Source organism: Bactrocera tryoni, chromosome 1, assembly GCF_016617805.1.
Source record: "Bactrocera tryoni isolate S06 chromosome 1, CSIRO_BtryS06_freeze2, whole genome shotgun sequence".
NCBI lineage: Eukaryota > Metazoa > Arthropoda > Insecta > Diptera > Tephritidae > Bactrocera > Bactrocera tryoni.
The window spans coordinates 28,598,261-28,621,205 of record NC_052499.1 but is presented as its reverse complement, the minus strand read 5'-3'; the positions used below and the strand labels follow the sequence as shown (position 1 = coordinate 28,621,205).

The window sequence follows — 22,945 nt, the reverse complement described above, 5'->3', positions numbered from 1 at the left end:
TTTTCAGTTATCGTTTTGAAATTTTGTAAACGTCGTTTTCTCTTCACGAAGCTGCTCATTTGTCCGAACTGCCGATATCGGATCACTATAACATATAGCTGCCATACAAACTGAACCATCGGAATCAAGTTCTTGTATGGAAAACTTTCACATTTCAGAATGTATCTTCACGAAATTTGGTATAGATTATTTTCTAAGACAACAATGTAATCTCCGAAGAAATTGTTCAGATCGGATTTATGCTATAGTAATCCGATCTGAAGCTGCCATACAAACTAAATAATCGGAATCAAATGCTTGCATGGGAAACTTCCTCATTTGACGATATATCTTCACGAAATTTGGTACGAGTTATTATTTATAGAAATAATGTAATATCAGAAGAAATTGCTCAGATCGGATTACTATAGCATATAGCTGCTATACAAACCGAACGATCGGAATCAAGGACTTGTATGGGAAACTTTCGCATTTGACGTGGTATCTTCACGAAATTTGGCATGGATTACTGCTTAAGGTAACAATATAATCTCCAAACAAATTGTTCAGAACGAATTACTATAGCATAAAGCTTCCATGCAAACTAAACACATAGTTACTAAGAGAAATGCAACTGTGAAGGGTATTTAGCTTCGGTGCAACCGAAGTTAACCTGTTTTCTTGTTTTCCTTATCAAATAACCTTAATTCGACTTGAAGATTACTTAAAAATATAGAAACTTGGTTACAGTAAATTAAAAATCGGGCGGTTACGTTTTAAAATTTAGATATGCATATAGTTGCTATGAGAAATATACCTGTGAAGGTATTTATGACTCGGTGCAATCGCAGTTAACTTTTTTGTTTGGTTTTTGTACAATCTTGCATATTTTCTTTATTATTTCAGCTTTTTATTAAATGTATAGTTCCTTCGGTGTATGGATTGGAATAATACATTAGGTGTTACTTTAAATTAATAATTGATGCCTGAAATACTTGTATATGTGCAGATATTCTGCAAGCAGATTTGCACAATTGTCTGCAGCTAGAATCCATGTGCAGTAATTTTTGACAAGCAGATGATTACTGAAGGAAAACAATTCAGAGATACGTTAAAATTAGACGAAAAAAATTCAATTAATAGGAAAGAAGATGTAAATAGGGTAACAGTTAGGGTTCAAACCTGAATTAATACCATTTTTTAATTTTAAATCACTTTTACAAAAGATTCATTACAAGAACTTTATTCGTTCAGTTCGTATGGCAGTTATATGCTATAGTGATTCGGTCTGAACAATTTCATCCGATCGTTCAGCTTATACGAGAATGGTAGCTATGTACATATGCGCTACAGTGGTTTGGTATTGGCGGTTTTGACAAATGAGAATCTTTTTGAGGGCAAAAGTACGTATGCAAACTTCAGGCCGACATCTCAAAAACTGAGGGAGATGGCTAAATCAACTCAACTCATCATGCTGATTATTTATATGTATTTATATTTTGTAGTGTCTCTGACGTTTTCTTCTAGTGGCAAACTTAATATTACCCTCTTCAGGGTATAAATATAATTTTAGATGCAATTTCTATTGGAAACATATCAATTTTTACCATAGAACCATATCAATTCGCACTGTCATTAATATAAACAGAACTGTAGACACATCTATACCTATATTGTTGCGAATTCTTATTGAGTTTTGCTAGTGTTGCGAATAGTGGTGTCTGTGACAAAAAACCGGTTAGTTGTTGAAAACTTCCTTCACTACCAAAGTTCCTGATTCGTTTCTTCTAAGTGTCGCAACAATTACAGACATGCAAATACACACTTCAACTCACATAAATACCATAAATAACTTTGATTGCGTACACACACACATATACATGCATACATACACACTTTTACATTTCCCAGACAATTATATTAACAAAATTTCGCATGCGAGTGTGAAATGTGTTGAAATCGGTGCGAGCAACGGAAGTTTTACAATTTATAAACAACAATCAAAACCAAAATTCCCCAGATTTCAGCGAATAAAAGTAGTAATGAATACTTAGAAAGGGTGAAAATGAGATGCCAAATGAAAAAGGCGATTACAAAGTGGCAATGAAAATACACAATACATACTTACATGCATACCTACTTAAGTACATGTTAATGCATCAGCATATATTGAGTGCAATTAAAACGCTTAGTCCCAACCAACATAGAGATTGCTAATGTCATGTACTTATGGTACTATAATGCTGGCAGTAGTAAACCGAATGATTTATTTACCTATTTTGATTTGTTGCGCCGTGTTTTAAATTTTCTTTACGCCACTCACTACTTGATTTGTTTTATGATCAGTATTAACACAATGGCTTTCAACCAAAATGCGCAAGAGCTGAAAGATTCGCTGTGAGGCAACTAGCGTCATGTGAGCATGCCTAAGCGTGGCTTAAACAAAATCAAAAGTTTCGTAGCCAAAGCCGAATGAAATGGTTTGCATAAAGCCAATCGAAAACCTGAAGAGAGAAGTGGACATACATATATGGAAATATGTTATGTGTGAGTATGACGGTAACATAGACTCTTATCAGAGACGAGTGAGTTAAGTGCGGGACAACTAAGCGGTTAGTTGTGAAAGCAATCCCCACACGCACTGAACTTAAAGTTTACGGAAAAGGTTTTTTCATATAGAACTGTGCCCATTATAGGTTGAGTTAGAAGAGAGCATTAACCATAACTCTATATACAGAGCATTAGGGGAATAACTGTCTCAAAGTGTACCAAAAAGGGTTAATGAACGGAGAATTTGTGATCACTTAAGAAAAACAAAAGAACGAGACAGATGGGCGAAGTTTGCTTATAAGTTCGTTGAAGAAGTTTAAAAATAAGAGCAAAATAGTGAATAAATAAAAGTTGCAGAAGCTAAAAAAAATAATAAAATGTCTACGTTTACGTTTGAAATCGTATGTTTTCTGTACTGATTTCAGATGTTAGATGATCTCAATTATAACCAATTTCGTTATCAAAAATTCAATGAACTGTTTTTGATCAGCTTTGAAAAAAACTTGAAAGCGTCGTAAATTATTTTAGTATTGTTTACATCCAGTTCTCCCAGTGAAATGACTTGCGTCAAATTACGATCTAATTTCTCCAGAACTATAGCTAACTTTGAACTACGGAAAATATCTAATCAGCTTTTTTAATATAGGATTTGTAGCTTCAAGAAACAAAACTCTCTGGATAGGGATTACATCACCTCAGTAAGTTCCTGGAATTCATCATAGTGGTGGGCACAATAGTAGGTCGCGGTGCAAAACTCGATTAAATTCTACTATCTTATATATGTATACATATATAGAAAATCCTTTCATAATGCAGTGAAGTAATAAAAGACCAGATTAACTTGGACGAAAATCGGGGACGAAAATATGTAATAAGGGGGGAGAAGATGATAAAAAGGAGATTACGATGAAGCTATACTTTTACATATTAAGGCTTAAGGTCGTATAATATATGTATATATAGATATCTCGGCACCGAGTTATTCAATGTTTGCTCTGAAGATGGAATAAGATAAACAAAATTTTTAATATTATTAACTTTAGAAATATGTTTTGTAAGCTATCTTGTCAAACAAAAAAGCTTTCCATACAAGAACTTTGTTTTGATCGTTCAGTTTGTTTGTACATAAGTACATATACTTATGTCATTCTTATGTCATCAAATCAAAAAGCATTTGACACCGATCGTTCAGTCTGTTCGAAATCGTGTGCAAAATATCTGATCGACATCTCATAAACAAAAATACTTTTATAGACTTAACTCGCTTTGCTGATCATTTGTATATAGATATTATAAGGTCTCCGGCGTTTCCTCCTGCGTGTTACAAACCTCATGACAATAGTCCAGAGTAACTAACTAAAAGCCGGGCCTAAACAGTGACAACACCATTAAATATGTAACAGTATTGCACACTCAAAACAAATGTACAACTGTACAGACAGCCGAAACGAGACGCTGCAATGAAAGCGAGCTCTGTAATGTGTTTTGCGGAACTTCAAAACTCGAATTAGTGTTGCTCAGAACGTGGAGGCGCTAACATAAAACAAACGTAGCGGTACCTTATAGCAGTTTAGCTTAAAATCGAAATTTCTTAAGCGGAAAACTCGCTCGGTTCGTGCAGCAAAATTTAACGATCGGTGCAAAAAAAATTAAGATTAAAGACAAAAATTATAAAAAGAGAAATTGTATACAAATTTGTTTACCTAATTTTGAATTACATTTATCTAATTGTTCAGTTAATTGTGTGTGACAACCTGCCCAGTTTATTGCTATTGTTATGTGCTCAATTTCTATCGCTAATTTATTTTATTATGGATTAATAAAAAAACTGTGACAAAAAAATGCACAATTTGTGAAAACGTTGTTCATTATATTGTTATCGTCTAATTAATCGTGCATAATTTGCATAAATATTTTAGTAGCCAAAAATGTTTTTTTGTCAATAGATTCAGACCTGCTTTGGTGCGTTGACAATAAAAAAGTTATCATAATTTAATACTAAACAACTGAAAAAATTATAAAAAAACATATTTAGTGTTTCATTATAGTCCAAATGGTGTTAAAAAATATTGATATAGCAAATAACATGAAATAAAAATGCATATTACCTCTCAGTGGTATAGCAAAATTATGCGACCTTTTGGTTTCAAAACACAAATAAACTGAATGGATTTGTTAACAGTTTGCTGAGTATTTCACTTTGTGAATAATAATAAAATAATAAAATTAATTATAACAAAAATATATACATATAATAATAATATTTAGTTTTATTTAGAATATTTTTATGGCGAACTTTTGTGTGCCGCAACGCTCTTTCAATCTAAAAATTCATTTGTAGGTTATGGGTTGCCAATGTAAGGAATGTTAATGTGCAGTTATTATGCTAAGACACTATTTGCAGACCAGCTGCTATGAACGCAAATGTATGCTCAAAAACACACAACACCAAAGCCGAAGAAATACACTGTAAAATTTTAATGTTCATACCAATTATGAACGGCAAATTACAACAATTTGATATGCATACATAAGCGTTTTTAATACTTTTGTATATATTTAAAATTACGTATATTAGATCAGTGTTAGCCTAACTTTCATAGAATTCCTTTGGGAAATTAACTTTCAGTTTTTTTCTGAAATTCAGTGATTTTTTCGAGTAGTTGTCTAAGTGATTACAGCATAGGCATACATAAATATGATATATAATAAATTAATCCCACTAATATGTTTAAGAAATTCAATATTTAGTTGTTAGCAAAATAGTTTTAAACACAATATTGAGCAGAAAAACCTACATGGCGGATGAGTAACATTTCGAATTAGCAATTTATTAATTATGATAAATAGTGTAAAGTAGCTCTTGTAGAAGCTTAAAATAATGCTTGAATTTAGTTTAAAAACAATAATGAATTTTGCGTCATAAAAATGGAAAGTGTTGTACTATACAAAAATCTTTTGAAAAACTTAAATTTGGTTTTTATGTTATATTTATATTATGATAATTATAGTTTGTGCGTGTTTCAAAGCTTTTTAAAATGTAGTTCGTGATTAGAGTAAAAGCTGCTAATTAAAATGATTTGAATACTATTTGTGTTCCGGTATGAAGTGAGCCTTGTTGTAAAAATGAAGTTCTAATTTTGAATGAGAAAGTAAAATAAAAAACTATTCAAAGCATCGATCATTTTGATCTCTCTGACAATTTGTGGATATCATAACAATAGAAGTGTTCGTCTTTTGAAGCAAACCAATCCGAAACCCAATTTTCGAATTCCGTTGGAATCGAAGTGCTGCTCGGGCAATTCGTGCCGCATCGATGAAAACAAATGATAATCGGAAGAAACCAATTTTGCTTTGTGTGCAGGTGCATTTTCGGGTAATAAAATTACATTACCGTGACCCATTCTGGTCGTTTTTCGATCAATGCATGTTTCAAAGTGAACATTTGTGGTCTGTAGCGATTAGTATTAACAGTTTCACAAAGTTTTAAAAGCTCATGATATATCACACCCTTCTGATCCCACAAAACACAGAGCATTGCCTTCTTACCGAATGGATTTATTTTTGCAGTCGATGTTGATGGTTGTTCCGGATTAAACAATGTTTTGTTGTGCAACATTCAACATGGCTGCCTTTTGCTTTTGACTCAAACTAGCATCTTCATCCAATACTGCAAGCAGTTCAGCGGTTTTAAACTTTCGGGTCTTCCACGCTCTTCATTTTTAACATAAAAATCATTATCTCTGAACTGTTGAAAATATCTTTTCTTCTGATAGAGCATTATCACCACATGCCCCGACAAGCATTCGATGCGATTCTGCAGCACTTTTCTTCAAATGGAAACAAAAAATGCTTTCCGCAAATCAACACTTTTCGGTACAAAGTTTGACATTTTCAACACAATGGAAAATTATGATGTTGTTTGTTTAAAACTGGAAGGTTATTGAATTTGGTTGACAGATGTCATGCCAAGGGAACAGAAAAAAAATTCACATCAAATGTTCCCCACTAACCATTGGTATCTTAACGCTCACTTCATACCGGTGCACCTGGTAAATGTATAGTTTATCTCTATAATAGTAAATCGGTTTGAAGGGCATATGCATACAAAAATATCTGCAGTAAAAAAATATGTCCATGAGCATACAGTGAGCTTAATGTAAGCAATTAAAAAGCGCAACACATCGAAATTAATGAAACTTGTTTTCGAATGAGGAACTTCTTCGCATCACTTAACATATTGTGTGGTTTCGTTGCTTTTTATTTACTTTTTGTTTTATTTTTTGCTGCTGTTAACCACATTTCAAAGTTCAGCCTGATTTCTTACAAGTTCGTGATAAAATCCGGTAGTTCTTTCAACTTGCTGAAGATGCTTTGAGCACACAACGTTTTCTCTTCAACGTTTACACACACACAGAAGCAAATAGAATCGAGATTTGTATGTTACTAGAAATAATGGTAGAAACATATAAAGTCATCTAAATGACAGAGGTAAATAAAATTGAAAATAAATGCATGTCTTTCATGAAGCGTTTTGCTATGCTTTTCTTCTGGTGTGTGTAATTTTAGTTTAACTTCTATTGCTTATTTTTATTTAAGACGATCTTTAAGCATTTTCTTTTGTTTCCAAGCACCTTAGTAAAGCTAATTGAGATTTTTCTCTTACAGCGGTCATCGTATTCAACTTGAACCCTTTTAATTGCTAACACACACCTACTAACACATATGTACATATGTATGTATAAGTAAATTTATTTATATCTAGACATAAATGCCATTAAGGTTGTTGCAAAGTTATCATATTACATAAAAGTTGTGATGCGCTCGTGTACGCTATCTAATATTTATGTCGTCCGTGACTTTATTATATTCATAAAACATATACAAACAAACAAACATTAACCTGTAGGTGGTAGATGGTCTGTCAAACAAAAAACTAAAGACGAAAGCTGCGCTTAAGTTCATATGAGAGAAATATGAAAAAAGTTAATTTCAAATGTAAAAAAAAAAACAACAAAAACGTGACATCTTTTTCTGCTCACTTTAGCGCAGTTTTGTAATTAATGGCTTTTATTATGCAAATTTAAACATTATTTGGCTTCAGTGTGACCAGCAACAGCAGCGATTTCTATACAGCCATTACGATAATTGGGCGCCTCTTTGTTGAAGACAATTAAATTTGCACGTTTTATGCACAAATTCCAATAAAAAGCAAAACACGCCCACACAAATACTATATACATACATAAATATGTATATGCATATGCAAACAGTGAGTGAAGGTGAAACGTAAATAATAAAACAAATTGCAAAAAATAAAAAATAAAATAAATTACCGTTAATCAGTGAAACTAATCGCGAAAAAAACTGTGATACATAATTTTTGAACAATAACAACATTGTGTCATACAGTGCAAAAAAGAACGAAAAAGCTTTGTAATATACATAGGTACTTACATATGTACATATGTACATATAGACATGCCGACGAATCTAAGCGCATACTTACAATAAAAGAAGAATATGCTAAATATATAGAAAAAACGTGCATTCCACAAACACAAACACTATGACGGCTATGGACAAAACAACGGAAGTTAACAACGGGTAAATTCCATTTACAGAAAACGTACACAATTGTTTGTATATACATACATATGTACTTATACAATATGTACCTACATATGTATACTAAGATACGTACATATGTATTTAATTTCTACTGTGACAGGTTTTATGTTTGGCAATACATCAATCGATCTTCTGAAGCCAGTAATTCTGAATGAAAATGTAATTAAAGGCGACTTGCGGGGATTTTAATTGGTACTTTCCAAAGTCAGTAAAAAATAGCTAATTGATTCCATTTAATTAAGAGATGGTGGCTAAACGGTTCTATTGGAGAAATATTTTTCCAACAAAGCGAAATTTTATTACTCGAAAATCGCTTTGTTGTTTTTCAAAGCATTCTCCTTTAATACCTAAGTATGTATAGTATATACTTTAGCATGCGTTTGAACTAATTTTTGAAGCACTTTTGTCACTCTGATTGAGGTATCTGCAAAACATGCGTTCTGAACGCATCAACCGCCTCTTCAGGTGTTCAAAAATCGTTGACCTCTTAATTTAACTTTCACGTACGGAAATAAAAATAAGCCATTCGGTCCCAAGTCAGGACCATACGGCGGATAAATTATCAAATTGATGTTTCGAGTACTCGAAAATGGCGTTATTTCAGTTGATGTGTGAGAGTTTGCATGGTCGTGGCGAAGGGTGATTCGCCTTCGGCGGTTGGTTTTCCTAATTTCATGAAAGACAACTTTTAAACAGATGGCGGTGTATTAGGGTGTGTCATCCTGAGGCAACCTCGAGAATCGATTTTCAGTAGTCGAAGTCGATTAAGAATCGATTCTTGACATTCGAAAAATCGATTATTTTACGAGAAACTCGATTCTTCAGTAGAATCGGAATCGAGTTTACCATCCCTACTGGCAGCCATCGCGTGCACATATAATAACCTCCGTACAATAACCACCACAAAAAAAATGATTTTTTTCCATCTAATTTATATGGAAAACAGAAAATTTGAAATGGGCACCTTTTAATATTAATATTAATTTTAAGAGCTCATCTTTTTTTTTGATTTTGTTTTTCACATTTTCGAAAGTTTTTAGCCTGTTTTTCAGTTGAAAAAAAGGTTGCCTCAGAATGACACACCCTATTGTGTATCACTTAGAATTAACTGTTCTCCGTTGTTCTAGTAGTATGGTTGTAATATACATACATATATAGTTGTTCCAAAAAAAAAAGAAGTAACCATTTGCTGGAAGTGCTTCGTGCGTGAAAAACTTTTGTTGGATGAGGCTTATATTGAAATACCCATACAGCGACTGCTGTTTTAAAGCACCGTTACCATTTGTTTTTTGCATTTCACCAGATAAATCAACACGAGCCTTTTTTTGAGCGATCGATATACTGTTTATAGTCAAATGTCCATGTAATATTGAATGTCTGCTGGTCCTACTAATGCCTATAGTTGCCTATAGCTCACAATAGGTCACATGACGATCTGGCAATATTAATTTGTGCACAACATAAATAGTATCTGAAACAAAAACTGATTTTGGACGATCTTCACGAAATCCGTTTTGGGGTGATCTACGGCCTCGATTGAAGTTACCATAATGATGGAGCTTCATCACCAAAAACTGAATTAAGTTCATCGATGCACTGATGCATGAGTTAATCTACGTCGAAAATAATCGCTCAAAAATGTTCGCCGTCTAATTCCATTGTTTAGCCGAGATGAATATTTTAAGTTACTATAAGCCATATTAATAGCGCTTGTATGTCAAAAACGTTCTGAGTATGTATGTATATAATCAAAAATTTCAAACTTTACGATAAAGTTGTGAGTTGTCAGATTGCAACACTCGGGTTGCCATTTCATGAAATATAAAAGGCAACCTAAGTATGTACCAAATAGATCAAATTCTTTATATCATCCGCTTGTTTTCGCGTATTCAATTTTCAGAGACACGTTTTGTTCTCGTATTGGCCTAAACATATAGATATATGTATGTATGTATAATTGTTCCTGTTTTTTGTGCATAAACACATATGGCATATTGTATACGCTCTATTTCGATCAACTTTTCCCACTGATCTGAAGTCAGATCAGAAGTTCGCTTATCAAGGAATCCTGTATAGAACAGTTAGCAGTTCTTTTCTCGCCTCTGAATTTAAATTTAATACCCTGGTTCGCTTATCAAGGCAGTTTAGACTCTTATTTTTAAAATTTTTTATATCAAATTTTGAACTTAACAAGGCATTCTGTCACAAATGTCATGATTTTAATTCTCATTCTGCACATTTGATTTATCTGATTCACTTTTCGAAATTAAAAAGTCTATATTGCTTTCTCTCAATAAATAAAATTGTAACAATTGATTATAACGTATTTAATCTTAGCTGTTGAAATTTTAATTTCTATATCTGAGCAGTTTTAGATTTCGATGCTTAAAAAACTCTCCTGCCTTCCATGCAGGTCTGTCGACGCGCCTCAGTCTAGGCTGGTTAAAGCCAATGAAAATTTTTGCGATATCGTTTTGTCCTCTCGCACTTATAATTTTCGAAGAGCAATGGATTTTGTTTTGTGCTCAATTATGTTTTATGGAAGAAAATATTCAGCCAGTAAATTCATAGTAATCTGCGAAGACAATGGTCGATTTAAACAAACGCAGTTTTCTTCAGGACACCAACCAGTTGGGCAGCGGCGTCTTCCTAATTAAGGGAACGGACATTCTGTCATCGGAGGCTGTTGTGTCCTTTTGATTGGGGGTGGGTCCCAAACCCTGGCAAACTTCTAATGCATGTTTGTTTGGTTACCCGACAGAAACTTGGTCTAAGACCGGAAGTCATGAGCTGGTTGAGCCATATGTAAAAGAATCGTTTCTGGACACTTCCAAGTGATTGGCGTTTAGAGAACTCTCCTCACTTGCGCGGACTTCTACAAAAGGCTTCATCCTTTTGAATAGAAAAGGTACAATCTTCTCCCTGATGACACCGATATCATTGTCCATAACAACCGCGCCGTTAGTTCTGCTTTCTCCAAGTTGGACAAAGAAGTGAAGCAAAAGAGTCTGGTACTAAACGAGGGCAAGACGAAATATCTGCTATCATCAAACAAACTGTCGGCGTCAAACTCGCGACTTGCCTCCCACGTCACTGTTGACAGTCATAACTTCGAAGTCGTAGATAATTTTGTAAGATTTGTAGTCCTTTGCGCATTGGCCACGGCGAATACCGCATTCGATGGAACGATGAGCTGTATACTGTGTTATAGATAGCGAATTAAAAGACAGCAGCTACGTTGGCTAGGTGTGAAAGTATTCGATGCAGTACCCGCCGGGGGAAGCCGAGGAAAAGGAGACCTCCGCTCCGTTGAAAAGACCAGGTTGAGAAGGACTTGGCTACTCTTGGAATCTCCAATTCGCGCCAAACAGTGAAAAGGGAGAACGACTTACGCGCTGTAGTAAACTCGACTATAACCGCGTAAGCGGTGTCTGCGACAATAAAGAAGAAGAGTTTTGTTTAGAATGATAACTGAGAAGATTTCCAGATATTATTGAGGATTCCAAATGATTGTTTTATTTTTCCGATGCGGTTACTTAGATCCTGAGTGGAGCCTCATGAATCGGGTATCGTACAGCCAAATATACAAAGGATTCAATATCTTTTATATAATATAATTGCAGGCTGTATTGGAGAAACATTTCCCAATCGCTGCCTAGTTGACAGGATCTATTTTGATAAAAATTCGCAAAAGTTCCGTTGCATAGCCCCGAATGTGTTTCGCACAACGTGTCCGCTTCGTTGGCATAAGAATGACTGACGTGGGAACGGAATTCGAAAAGAATTATTCAAAAACATGTGATCTTAGATGTTCTCTAAAAATTAAACGATACTGTTTTAGTTCAAATAGTTATTATTGAAAGTCATCATTTATTCCATTTATTTATTCTGTTTATTCATTTTTATAAATATCTGACTAATCTTTGCTGTACGGTTATAGCGATATCTTAGTAACTATAGTTTTTAGAAAGTAAGGATTTTCTTGAAATTTTTTCGTCTTTGTATACTTAGCACCGTCCTTAGATAAGGAGAAACTCCTTTAACATGTTTTTGAGAGGTTTCTTTTTGAAATTAAGAGATGGCGAAATTAAATTATCGATCAATTATGATTGATTATACTGAAACATTTTTGAAGAAGCAGTATTCGACTTTTGCATGAAAAAAATTGATGTTTTTAATGATAAATCAAAGTTAAGCAAAATTGAAAGGAATACTAGAAATTTTTTAAACCAAAATATCTGCTCCTTATTATAATTATCTTTTAATTTACTGAATTTTACTAAATCTTAGTTCAACATAATTTTCCGCATTTTTTGAGATTAATTACTAGATTAGCATAGAATTGAAGTATGAATAAATGTACACGGTTTGTCTGGAAAGTAATAGGACTGAGCGGCTGGGCAGTTGTCTTCGAACATTTGGAGAGTCAGAACGAACATTTTCAGCTTACACCACGCACAGAAACAGAGTGGTGTAAGCTGAAAATGCAGCGTTTGTTAGAGCAGAGGTACGCGATTAAATTCTGTGTGAAACTCGGTAAATCTGCGACAGTGACGTTTGATATGATCAAGCAGGCCTACCCAGATGTTGCTTTAGCAAGAAGTGGTGTGTTTTGGTGGGACCAGGCCTTTTTGGAGGGCTGGAAAGAGGTCGCTGATGAAGACCGTGCTGGGAGACCTGCGACTTTGACAAACACCGACAATGTGTCACGTGTACGCAAAGTTTTGAACTCAGACCGTCGACTAAGTATTCGTTTATTTAACCAGGTGTTAAATTTATCTGTGGTTCATGACATTGTGACGGAGGACTTGAACATGTGCAAGGTGTACCAAAAGTGCTCACTGACGACCAGAAATTGTGAACAGCTACATAACCAAGGCCGGCATCTAAACGCTTCCGCAGCCGCTCTACAGCCCAGATGTGGCTCTCGGACTTTTTTGTTTCCTTCCCTGAAAAGGCCGACGAAAGGCAAGCATTTTGAGATGCCAGAGGGGATCCAAACGGCATACACCTCGGATCTCAAAGCTAGTTCGGAGAATACCTTTCGTGATGCCTTCAATGCTTGGAAATCGCGCTGGCAGCGCTGCATCGACGCAGAAGGAGGCTATTTTGAACGTTTTTAAAGAACTGTAACAATTGGTTCAATGACTTTTTTTAAATCGACTTAGTCCTATTACTTTTCGGACAACCCTGTAAAAAAATTACGTAGATTGGTTTTGCGATAAAGAATTTGTAGGCTTAGAAATAGATCGCGCACGTGTCGTTCCTCAACTAAGTTAAAAATAATTAAAATAACTCTTTAACATGTGTTTCTATAAGGCTAATTATTACCAAATACATACATACATATATTTATGTGTTAGAAATAATGAATAGTTTACAGTGAGGTCTGCATCGTTAACTCCGTGATTAGGAATACTTGTTACACTTTTGCAACATGTTGCTACAGAGAATATATTGTTGTGTTCACCTAACGGTTGAACGTATCACCTAAAACTAATCAAGATAGATATGGGTAAGATATATGTATGTATGTATATAAATGATCATGATGACGAGACGAGTTGAAATCCAAGCGACGCACATAGGAGCATTTGGTCTCAAAAACCGGACAAAATTATTTAAAGTGATTTCATGAATGAAATTGAATAAAAATTTGTGTACTGGAAAGTGAAAGAATAAAAAGGAATTTTAAATTGTGTTACATTGGAAGTAGTAGTGATTGTAGTCCGATGTCGCTCATTTTCACACTGTGACATAGAAATATTAAAAGAATATTACAGATAGAGAAAATGTCTACGCTTATATAATAAGTAGAAACCTTTTAGTTTAGTAAAACAAATAATTTATAGCTCGACCCCCCCGACACTATAACAAAAACACTAATTTATAAAAAATCAAAAAAAAAACTTTTTAGTTGTTTTGATGATTCATTGTTTTCCCGAAAAAAAATACATTAACTAAGTTAATCTATACATTATTAATATTAAATGCATACCATGTTGTCCAGAATACATAAAAAATATTTTCCAGAATTCACTTCACGCAACACAAAAAACCACTTGCAATTTCGAGAACAATAGAGAGTATCGTGAATAAGGACGTGCGCTTTGAACGAAGTCTAGGTTCCGACTACTTGTGTGGCAATATAGCGGGCTGAAGGTCAATAATTTAATCGGTTTATTGTAGTACGGTTACTTAGGTACTAAAAAAATCAATTTTGAATAGCATCGCTGGAGTTTGTAATTCTCACTTTTGTCCGGTTTTTGAAGGAAAACGCTTCTATGTGCGACGGTCTGTCTGTCCGTTTGTGCAAGCTGTAATTTGAGTAAAAATTGAGTTATCTTGTTGAAATTTGGTAAGAGAGTTCTTTGACAATAAAAAGTTCGAATTCGCCGAGGACAAATATTATAAAAACTCCCACCGACAATGATAATAAACATTCCCCATTAAATTTGAAGTTTTTGTGTTTTTTCTTTAAAAAAGTACGGAACCTCGAAATTGGCCACCCTTTATAATTCTTGACTTAGTGTTCGGTGCTGTCTGAACATGGCGTTTTCTTATTTATTTTGAAATCAATTTTCCTGCTGGAGATCAATAAGTTTACCTACGTAACTGTAACTTAAATTTTAGTTAAAATTTTATTAAGAAAGATAATGCTTACTGATATAAGCTTGGCGGCTTTATTTATTAGAATGCATAAATTGAGAGTTGACAGTATTAAAAGTAATATAATAATTCCAACGGTATAATTTATGTACATTTATTTGATTTAACAATTCTGCAACTTTTACTATTCGTACCGTTATTTATATGCAAGTTTTGCATTGCTTATTTAAACAGTAATACAATTGTAATCCATTTACATATTTGATTATTTTACTAAATTTCTCAAATGGAAATTCAAATGCAAATTTTGTTTACATACATACGAGTACATATGTATATACCTAGGAATCTACAAACTTATATTTAAAACGAACATTGCTTGTTATAAATTAAACATTAGAACTTATGTTTTGTTTGTGGGTAATATTAAAACAATTTTTAGCTAAATTAAGATTTTGAAAATATTTAATAATTTTTATAATTATTTACCTTTTAATTTCAGAGCTGTTAATAACCGGCCGTATTTCATACAAAATGGCAACAGGAATTTGTCCTCAGACATTGCCGGTGAACATCGAGAGATTAGTACTTTTCGCAGCGCCTTACCACAATTTTTAGCTGTAAGCGCTAAGAATATATTACTTTTTGGTAAATAGCAAGCAATGTAATTTATAAGAAAATAGTTTATTTTAATTTTTGGATTTTAAGCAGATATTCAAATTTTTTTCTTATACAAGTACTGATGTGTGCATCTCGCATACTGACTAGAAAAGAAAAAAAAATAAATCAGAATTTTTGGCGAAAAGATAAATTTTCAAGCAGGGTTGCAGCAATTAATGCAATAAAAACACATTTATTTAAAAATTTGAATTAATATTATTTTATTTTGTTACCCCGAAATTCTTAATTAAAAATAATTTTAAAATTTCTTATCCCAAATGTCGGGTTAAATATAAAATTAAATTTTCAATTCCAAAAAACGGATTAAAAATAAAATTTTAATCCTAAATATTGGATTGAAAAAATGTGGACAAAATGTCCAAGTATGTATTTGTAATTTAGATTATTTCTGCGTTATCAACATATCGTCACCTGAAATGCAAAATAACGTAACAACATTTTCGGAAATTTACAGTGGCATGAATGAAACACGAAATAAAATGGAACATGCGTAAAAAAACTTCTAATATTGGTTAAAACTGGTTTATTTATATCTGAGCGCAGAACCTGAAAATGTTGGACATATGTACATATGTATGTAATATTATTTATGCAATTTGAAGTAGTGAATCTTAATCAATAAGACACTCAATTTCGAAGTTTTTGATGATACGTTATTTTGCATTTCAGGTGAGGATATGTAGTTTATCACTTTTTGTCTTATTTACATTTAATTATGGTTTCTCAGTCAGAAAAATCTTTCTTTTAATTCCTTTTCATTCCAGCTTATGATATGAAAAATAATGTTTTTATTTGTTTTAATCTGCTATTGGGATTAAAAATTAAATTTCCAATTTTAAATTCTGAATTTAGGATTAAATTAAAAATCAAATTAAAATACTTGATTACAAACATTTTAATTAAAAAATTCGCTACCTTGTTTTTAAATAAAGGTTTACGTAAACATTACTCATCGTTTAATTGGTTAATATTATTTTGAAAGCTTCTATTTGAACGTTCATTTCACCAGTGCTGATAATTGATGTTTTTTGATTTATTAATAACAAAATATTCTGAACACCTTAGTATTATACATAAACATTTTACGTCTAACTATGAAATATGTACATTTATTATCGATACAATTCTTTCCCAACAGTATATGGTATGACGCTTGGTTTTCCCACCATTGTGATACCGGCCATACAGGGTGGTGATGGACGTGAACCCAGTGATATAGTGTTAAATAGAGATGAGATATCTTGGTTCAGTAAGTAGTGCAAATTGAAGTTAATTTCTGTATACATACTCGTACATATTTGCATTATTATCAAGAATGAATTCAGGTCCAACTAGACAGTCGAATATCTTTTAATTATACAAGTAAGGGGCAGATTTCGGTCCAAAATATGCCAGTTTAATACTAGTTCGAAACTGTTAAAAAATAATGCATATTAATTAATTATGAACCAAAGCCAATATCTCAAAGTTCTAAATTTTTGAGTTACTCTATATTTTCCCAGCAGTGAAATATACGTAAAATCGGTTGAAACAATTTCTGTTATTTGTTAATTAAGTTTATATTAAATCATTGATGTCAAATAACATAACTAATTACTTTAGCTATAAGTGGTTTATAATTGGTACAACTCTGGCATTTTTTGATTAGTACAAGTTCAATGCTGGTTGCTACTTTTCATTGGAGGTGTTTTTTTTATGTGGCGGGTCCCAAACCCAGCGCACAACCCTATGTAGGGGATGTTTCGCCTTCTCACTTTAGCTCGCCTTCAAACGGATGTCCTTAGGCTACGCAGAGGATACTTCGTCAAAGACCGGAAGTCGTGAGCTGCTTGAGTCATATGTAAAAGAATCGTTTTTGGCCACTCCCAAGTGAATGGCGATCAGAGAACTTTCCTCACTTGCGTGAACTTCTACACATGACTCCATCCTCCCAACAACCGACTAGATATTCACCATGCGCCAAATCTTGGAAAAGACCCGTGAAAGGAGAATCGACACACACCACCTCTTCGTCGATTTCAAAGCTTTCGACAGCACGAAAAGGAGCTGCCTTTATGCCGCGATGTATGAATTTGGTATCCCCGCAAAACTAATACGGCTGTGTAAACTGACGTTGAGTAACTCGAAAAGCTCCGTCAGGATCGGGAAGGACCTCTCCGAGCCGTTCGGTACCAAACGAGGTTTCAGACAAGGCGACTCCCTATCGTGCGACTTCTTCAACCTACTTCTGGAGAAAATAGTTCGAGCTGCAGAACTAAACAGAGAAGGTACCATCTTCTATAAGAGTGTACAGCTGCTGGCGTATGCCGAGGATATTGATATCATCGGCCTCAACACCCGCGCCGTTAGTTCTGCTTTCTCCAGACTGGACAAGGAAGCAAAGCAAATGGGTCTGGTAGTGAACGAGGGCAAGACGAAATATCTCCTGTCATCAAACAAACAGTCGTCGCATTCGCGACTTGACTCTCACGTCACTGTTGACAGTCATAACTTTGAAATTGTAGATAGTTTCGTCTATCTTGGAACCAGTGTAAACACCAACAACAATGTCAGCCTGGAAATCCAACGCAGAATAACTCTTGCCAACAGGTGCTACTTCGGACTGAGTAGGCAATTGAGAAGCAAAGTCCTCTCTCGATGAACAAAAACCAAACTCTATAAGTCACTCATAATTCCCGTCCTGCTATATGGTGCATAGGCTTGGACGATGACAACTACTGATGAGTCGACGTTACGAGTTTTCGAGAGAAAAGTTCTGCGAAAGGCTTATGGTCCTTTGCACGTTGGCCACGGCGAATATCGCATTCGATGGAGCGATGAGCTGTACGAGATATACGACGACATTGACATAGTTCAGCGAATTAAAAGACAGCGGCTACGCTGGCTAGGTCATGTTGTCCGAATGGACGAAAACACTCCAACTCTGAAAGTATTCGACGCAGTACCCGCCGGGGGAAGCAGAGGAAGAGGAAGACCTCCACTCCGTTGGAAGGACCAGGAGGAGAAAGACCTGGGTACGCTTGGAATATCCAATTGGCGCCAAGTAGCGAAAAGAAGAAACGACTGGTGCGCTGTTGTTAACTCGGCTATAATCGCGTAAGCGGTGTCTACGCCAATTAAGAAGAAGAGACAAGTTCAATGCAGTAATTCGAGTTATAAACTTTTTTGACTGTTTTGACTTCATTAAAGAAAAACAAAAAAAAACACTTTTTCAAGAAAAAATAACAACATGCCACCATTGGAGTTGTTATTCGCTTTGTTGTGACTTGTTTAAAGCTTCCTTTGAGATTAACTACGGCACTAAACTAACTAATTTGAGAAAATTTAAAAAAATAAGGTTTAAGTACGGGATCGAAAGTTAAAACATTCAGACATTGTAAGAGCTTAGGAAGTATTTAAAGAATGTCGACAATATGTGATGCCGGATTGTCTTGTATTAACGGTAACATACTTAGTTCCTTATTATTCGAGTTGTTCACTTTACATAAAGTCGAACGAACAGACATAATTCGATAAACGGGCCTTTTCTGTAGAAGGTAGCTTCAAACTAAATGACTACAATTACGGTCCGATATTGTGGGCACAACAGAAGGTGCCAAGTGGGCTTCTGTTCTAATCAGCAAGATCATATTAATGCACCAATAGTAAGTCTTACTGTGTTAGGTTATGCAAGCAGACTCTCAGTAGATAACTCGGTGATAATCATCTGAGTACCCAGCAATATTGGAACAGAAGAAAATGAAAAGGCGGACAAGCTGGAAACACATTTTCCCTGAGCTGCTCCAAGTCATTCAGCACATTCAAGGGTTGTTTGAAACGATGGACCCCAGAGGAACACCTCAAGCCTTGGAACTCTAGCAACAAAGCGCATACCACAAAGTTACTTTGGGGTAGTGTTAATGATGGACAGGACAAAAAGCTTATACTTCTGGGCCAAGGTAAACTTTACTATTTTAGGGAACATCACAAGGCACTTACCTTTAAGATTCCACCTTCCGAAATTTTGAAAAGCGGTTTCGGCAAAATGCAGAGCAAGCGTGGAGATGATGAGACGCTGGAACCTTATCTAAGCGGACACCCAGCCTTCAGTGACGGATATATTCCATGGCTCCCAGATAGAGCTGCTGCATAAGGCTTAACTTGGTTAACACATGGGAGCACAATGGCCTTAATAATAGCTTAAATGCGACTACCCGCGATCTGACGCTCATCTGCCTCGCTTTTCAAACAGCTAATCAACGAATACATTCATCATAATACATATTTACCGTAGGGTCGCAGATTCTTATACCAAGGAGTTTTATGCGCTAGTTTTCTTTTTTGCTACTTTCTTGTTTGTGGTATTTTTTTTAGACAAGTAGTAATAATAAACTACTAAAAGTCGTTAAGTGATAAAACTCGTTTATATTAAATATATGTATGTATAAAGTTATTCGTAATCTCAATGGGCTACATGAGACGAGAGCGGCGAAAGTTTACAGTTAAGATAAATAGTGTTGGACATTTTTATTTATTTTAATTTAGTTGGATTAAATTTGCTTGGTAAATAATAAAAAATAGTTTAAGTTTTCGATTCGTTTGTTATTGGGATTTCAGCTTTTGAATAAGTCTATACATAATATTACTATTTATTATATGCTGTAACATGTCTCTTTTACAAACAATAAAATTCCATAGTTTTTGAATTTAGAGTGGTTTCAATAGTTTACCATTATGCAAATAAGTATGTACGATATGTATGTATACATATATACCACTCTATAAAAATTATAAATTTTTCAGGTTCAATAAATTTAATATGCGTGCCTTTGGGTTGCCTCTTTTCGGGCGTTCTCTCTCAACCGATTGGAAAGCGTCGCGCCATGCAGGTAAACAACAAAAAGTTGTGTATTTTACATTCAAAACTAATTGTTGTATATAACTTTTAGCTGGTTAATTTACCGATTTTGGCTTCATGGCTACTCTTTCACTTTTCGACACGAACTGAGCATTTGTATGCGGCGCTCTGTTTGAGCGGTTTGGGTGGCGGTCTTATGGAAGCGCCGGTAACTTAACACACATATGTATATCTATATTATTAATTTTATTATTATCGCGCTTTTTTTATACACATGCATGCAGGTATTGACTTATGTTGCCGAAATCACCGAACCCAAATATCGTGGTATACTCTCGGCGCTCGGTTCCACATGTGTCATCACCGGCGTTTTCATACAATTCATTTTGGGCTCTTTATTGGATTGGCGCACGATAGCCGCTTTGAGTTCAGCATTTCCGATTATTTGTATAATAGCGCTATGCTTTGTGCCCGAAAGTCCGACGTGGTTGATACGTGAGCATCGTTTTCGTGAGGCTGTAAAATCATTGCAATGGTTACGCGGTTGGGTGCCCGAATATATGATCGAAGCTGAGTTTAATCGACTCTATGAAGAATTGATTACACAGCCGGCTTTAGAAGAAGCGGTCGACAATCATGGTGAAAAGCCATCCAAGTGGGCCAGTCGCTTTAGAATGTTTCGCAAACGTTCCTTTCTGGCACCGTTTATATTGGTCGCATTCACATTCTTTACCGGACATTTTTCTGGCAAGACACCGCTGCAGACATACGCGGTTCAGGTACAATCATATAGTACATGTTACGTTTAAAAACATGTATTCTTATTGAACCACCCATTTTTGCAGATTTTCCACACACTGAAAGCGCCAATCAATAAATACCACGCCACTATTTTGTTGGGAGTGGCCGAGATGATCGCAACAATATTATGTGTCTTCCTAATCCACTTCACCGGCAAACGTCCATTGGTTATGATATCTACCATCGGTGTTGGGATTTGCATGTTTGGTACCGCTACCTATGCACATTATGTCAAAGTGGTACCTGGTTTTGCAGTGAACAATGTAGTCATTAATGCTTCCAATATAGTGCCAAGCGAGAATTTAATAACTCAAGCCAATATTAGTAAAATTTTTGAGGACGAGATATCAGTTTTGGAACCAGATAGTTTGATGCATGACAAATTGTTGGAAACAACAACATTACAAGCAATCTTAGATGATGGCGGCATAGAGACGACAACACTTGTAGCCATCAATGGTACAATGGAGGCATCGAACCCTTTGAATCGCTCTAAACGGGAAGAGCAAGAGCTTTTCCTTGATGATTATAATGATCCTTTAACTTTTGTGCAATTACCTGGGTTGGATTATCTAGATGCAAATAATGGTAGCGATAACGTAACATCGTTTCTAAACCTTTTCGACTCTGAGGAGCAGGCAGAAACCACAAAAGTGTCAAAATACTTAGAGGAAGAATTGACTACCACTTTAGCGTCAATTGTCCTTGACGAGCGCATTACAAAGTCACCATCTGAAGCAGAAATAACTAAGGAGGTTTTGTTACCAGTACCAACACAAACCACCAACAACTTGGTTTGGCTTCCATTAATCTTATTATTAGGCAGCGCTTTCTTCGCACATATCGGCATACGTATGATACCGTGGATACTTATCGGTGAGGTATTTCCGGCTCCAGTGCGCAGTACTGCTTCCGGCCTTGTCAGTGGCTTAGGTTATATTTTCGGGTTTTTGGCTAATAAACTTTTTCTACAAATGCTGTCTGCGTTTACTTTGCCGGGCACATTCTGGCTCTATTCGGCAGTAGCTTTGTTTGGCGCATTGGTATTATATTTTACTCTACCCGAAACCGAGGGACGCACTTTACACGTAAGTAGAGTTGTTTTCACCAAAATTTCCAAAATTCATAATTAACAATTTTTGCTTTTAGGAAATTGAGGCGCATTTTTCCAAAAAATCGAAAACTAATTTGTTGAAAAAGTCATGCCGTCAAGATTTGAATAAGACAGTCATACAGTTGGATAATCTTCACAATTTACAAATCCCTATAAGCGCACAAACTGAAGCGAAGATAATTCAATTACAACAAAGTGATTTTGTGCCTCAGCGACTGCATGTTGCAGGCGAGACCAATCTTGCGTTTGAGGAGAACAATACAACGCACTTATAACGGTTGGAAAATAGTTCTGCATATAATAGGATAAAATTTGTACATATGTATAGATGTTCTGTCTACTTGCAATTTTTCAAGTGCACTACTTTGTGGATTTAAAAAGTATTATTATTTGTATAAATATGTAAATTTGTGGATACCATGAATATGTTGTATATATGTAAGTACCGATTTAGAGGTACATATGTATGTACATACGTACATGAATGCGCAAGCTTTTAATCTGAGGAAAGTTTTAAGAAAAGATATAATAAATGCAATTACAAATATGAAATATGTACTGTATGTTTATATGAAATAATCTCCTTTATTTTGTTGTTCGAATTCGTTAAGATTTTGCTGCACAGTAAGTTTATTTAAAACGGGTATCTATCTAGCACTTATTCTAACTAATCTAACTTTTTGAAGGTAGTACCAAGCTCTAGGGCTTGTAACTGTGGCATTCGATTCCATTTTCAAATCGTT

At 34.8% G+C, this 22,945-nt stretch overlaps 1 protein-coding gene across 3 annotated transcripts; it reads left to right on the top strand.

The window, feature by feature from the left end:
• The first annotated feature begins 4,053 nt into the window (after positions 1-4,053).
• On the top strand, positions 4,054-22,754 carry LOC120779398 (facilitated trehalose transporter Tret1). 3 transcript variants are annotated; one of them, XM_040111599.1, is made up of 9 exons: positions 4,054-4,214; positions 7,439-8,136; positions 15,272-15,417; positions 16,589-16,699; positions 20,233-20,318; positions 20,379-20,495; positions 20,572-21,066; positions 21,133-22,176; positions 22,238-22,754. In XM_040111599.1, exons 2-9 carry the CDS (start codon positions 8,099-8,101, stop codon positions 22,475-22,477), a joined length of 2,277 nt encoding a protein of 758 aa, XP_039967533.1. In that variant the 5' UTR covers positions 4,054-4,214; positions 7,439-8,098; the 3' UTR covers positions 22,478-22,754. The 3 variants fall into 3 exon arrangements, with proteins under 3 accessions (XP_039967533.1, XP_039967548.1, XP_039967541.1); XM_040111614.1 differs by lacking the exons at positions 4,054-4,214; positions 7,439-8,136 and adding an exon at positions 6,839-7,020 and having other exon boundaries at positions 15,272-15,389; XM_040111607.1 differs by lacking the exons at positions 4,054-4,214; positions 7,439-8,136 and adding an exon at positions 6,839-7,020.
• Positions 22,755-22,945: the final 191 nt, after the last annotated feature.

Coding starts and splice junctions, on each gene's coding strand:
- LOC120779398 (XM_040111599.1), top strand. CDS start 8,099: ATGACGGCTATGGACAAAACAACGGAAGTTAACAACGG. Junction 15,418..16,588: donor TAAGAATATATTACTTTTTG/GTAAATAGCAAG, acceptor CTTTCCCAACAG/TATATGGTATGACGCTTGGT. Junction 16,700..20,232: donor AGATGAGATATCTTGGTTCA/GTAAGTAGTGCA, acceptor TAAATTTTTCAG/GTTCAATAAATTTAATATGC.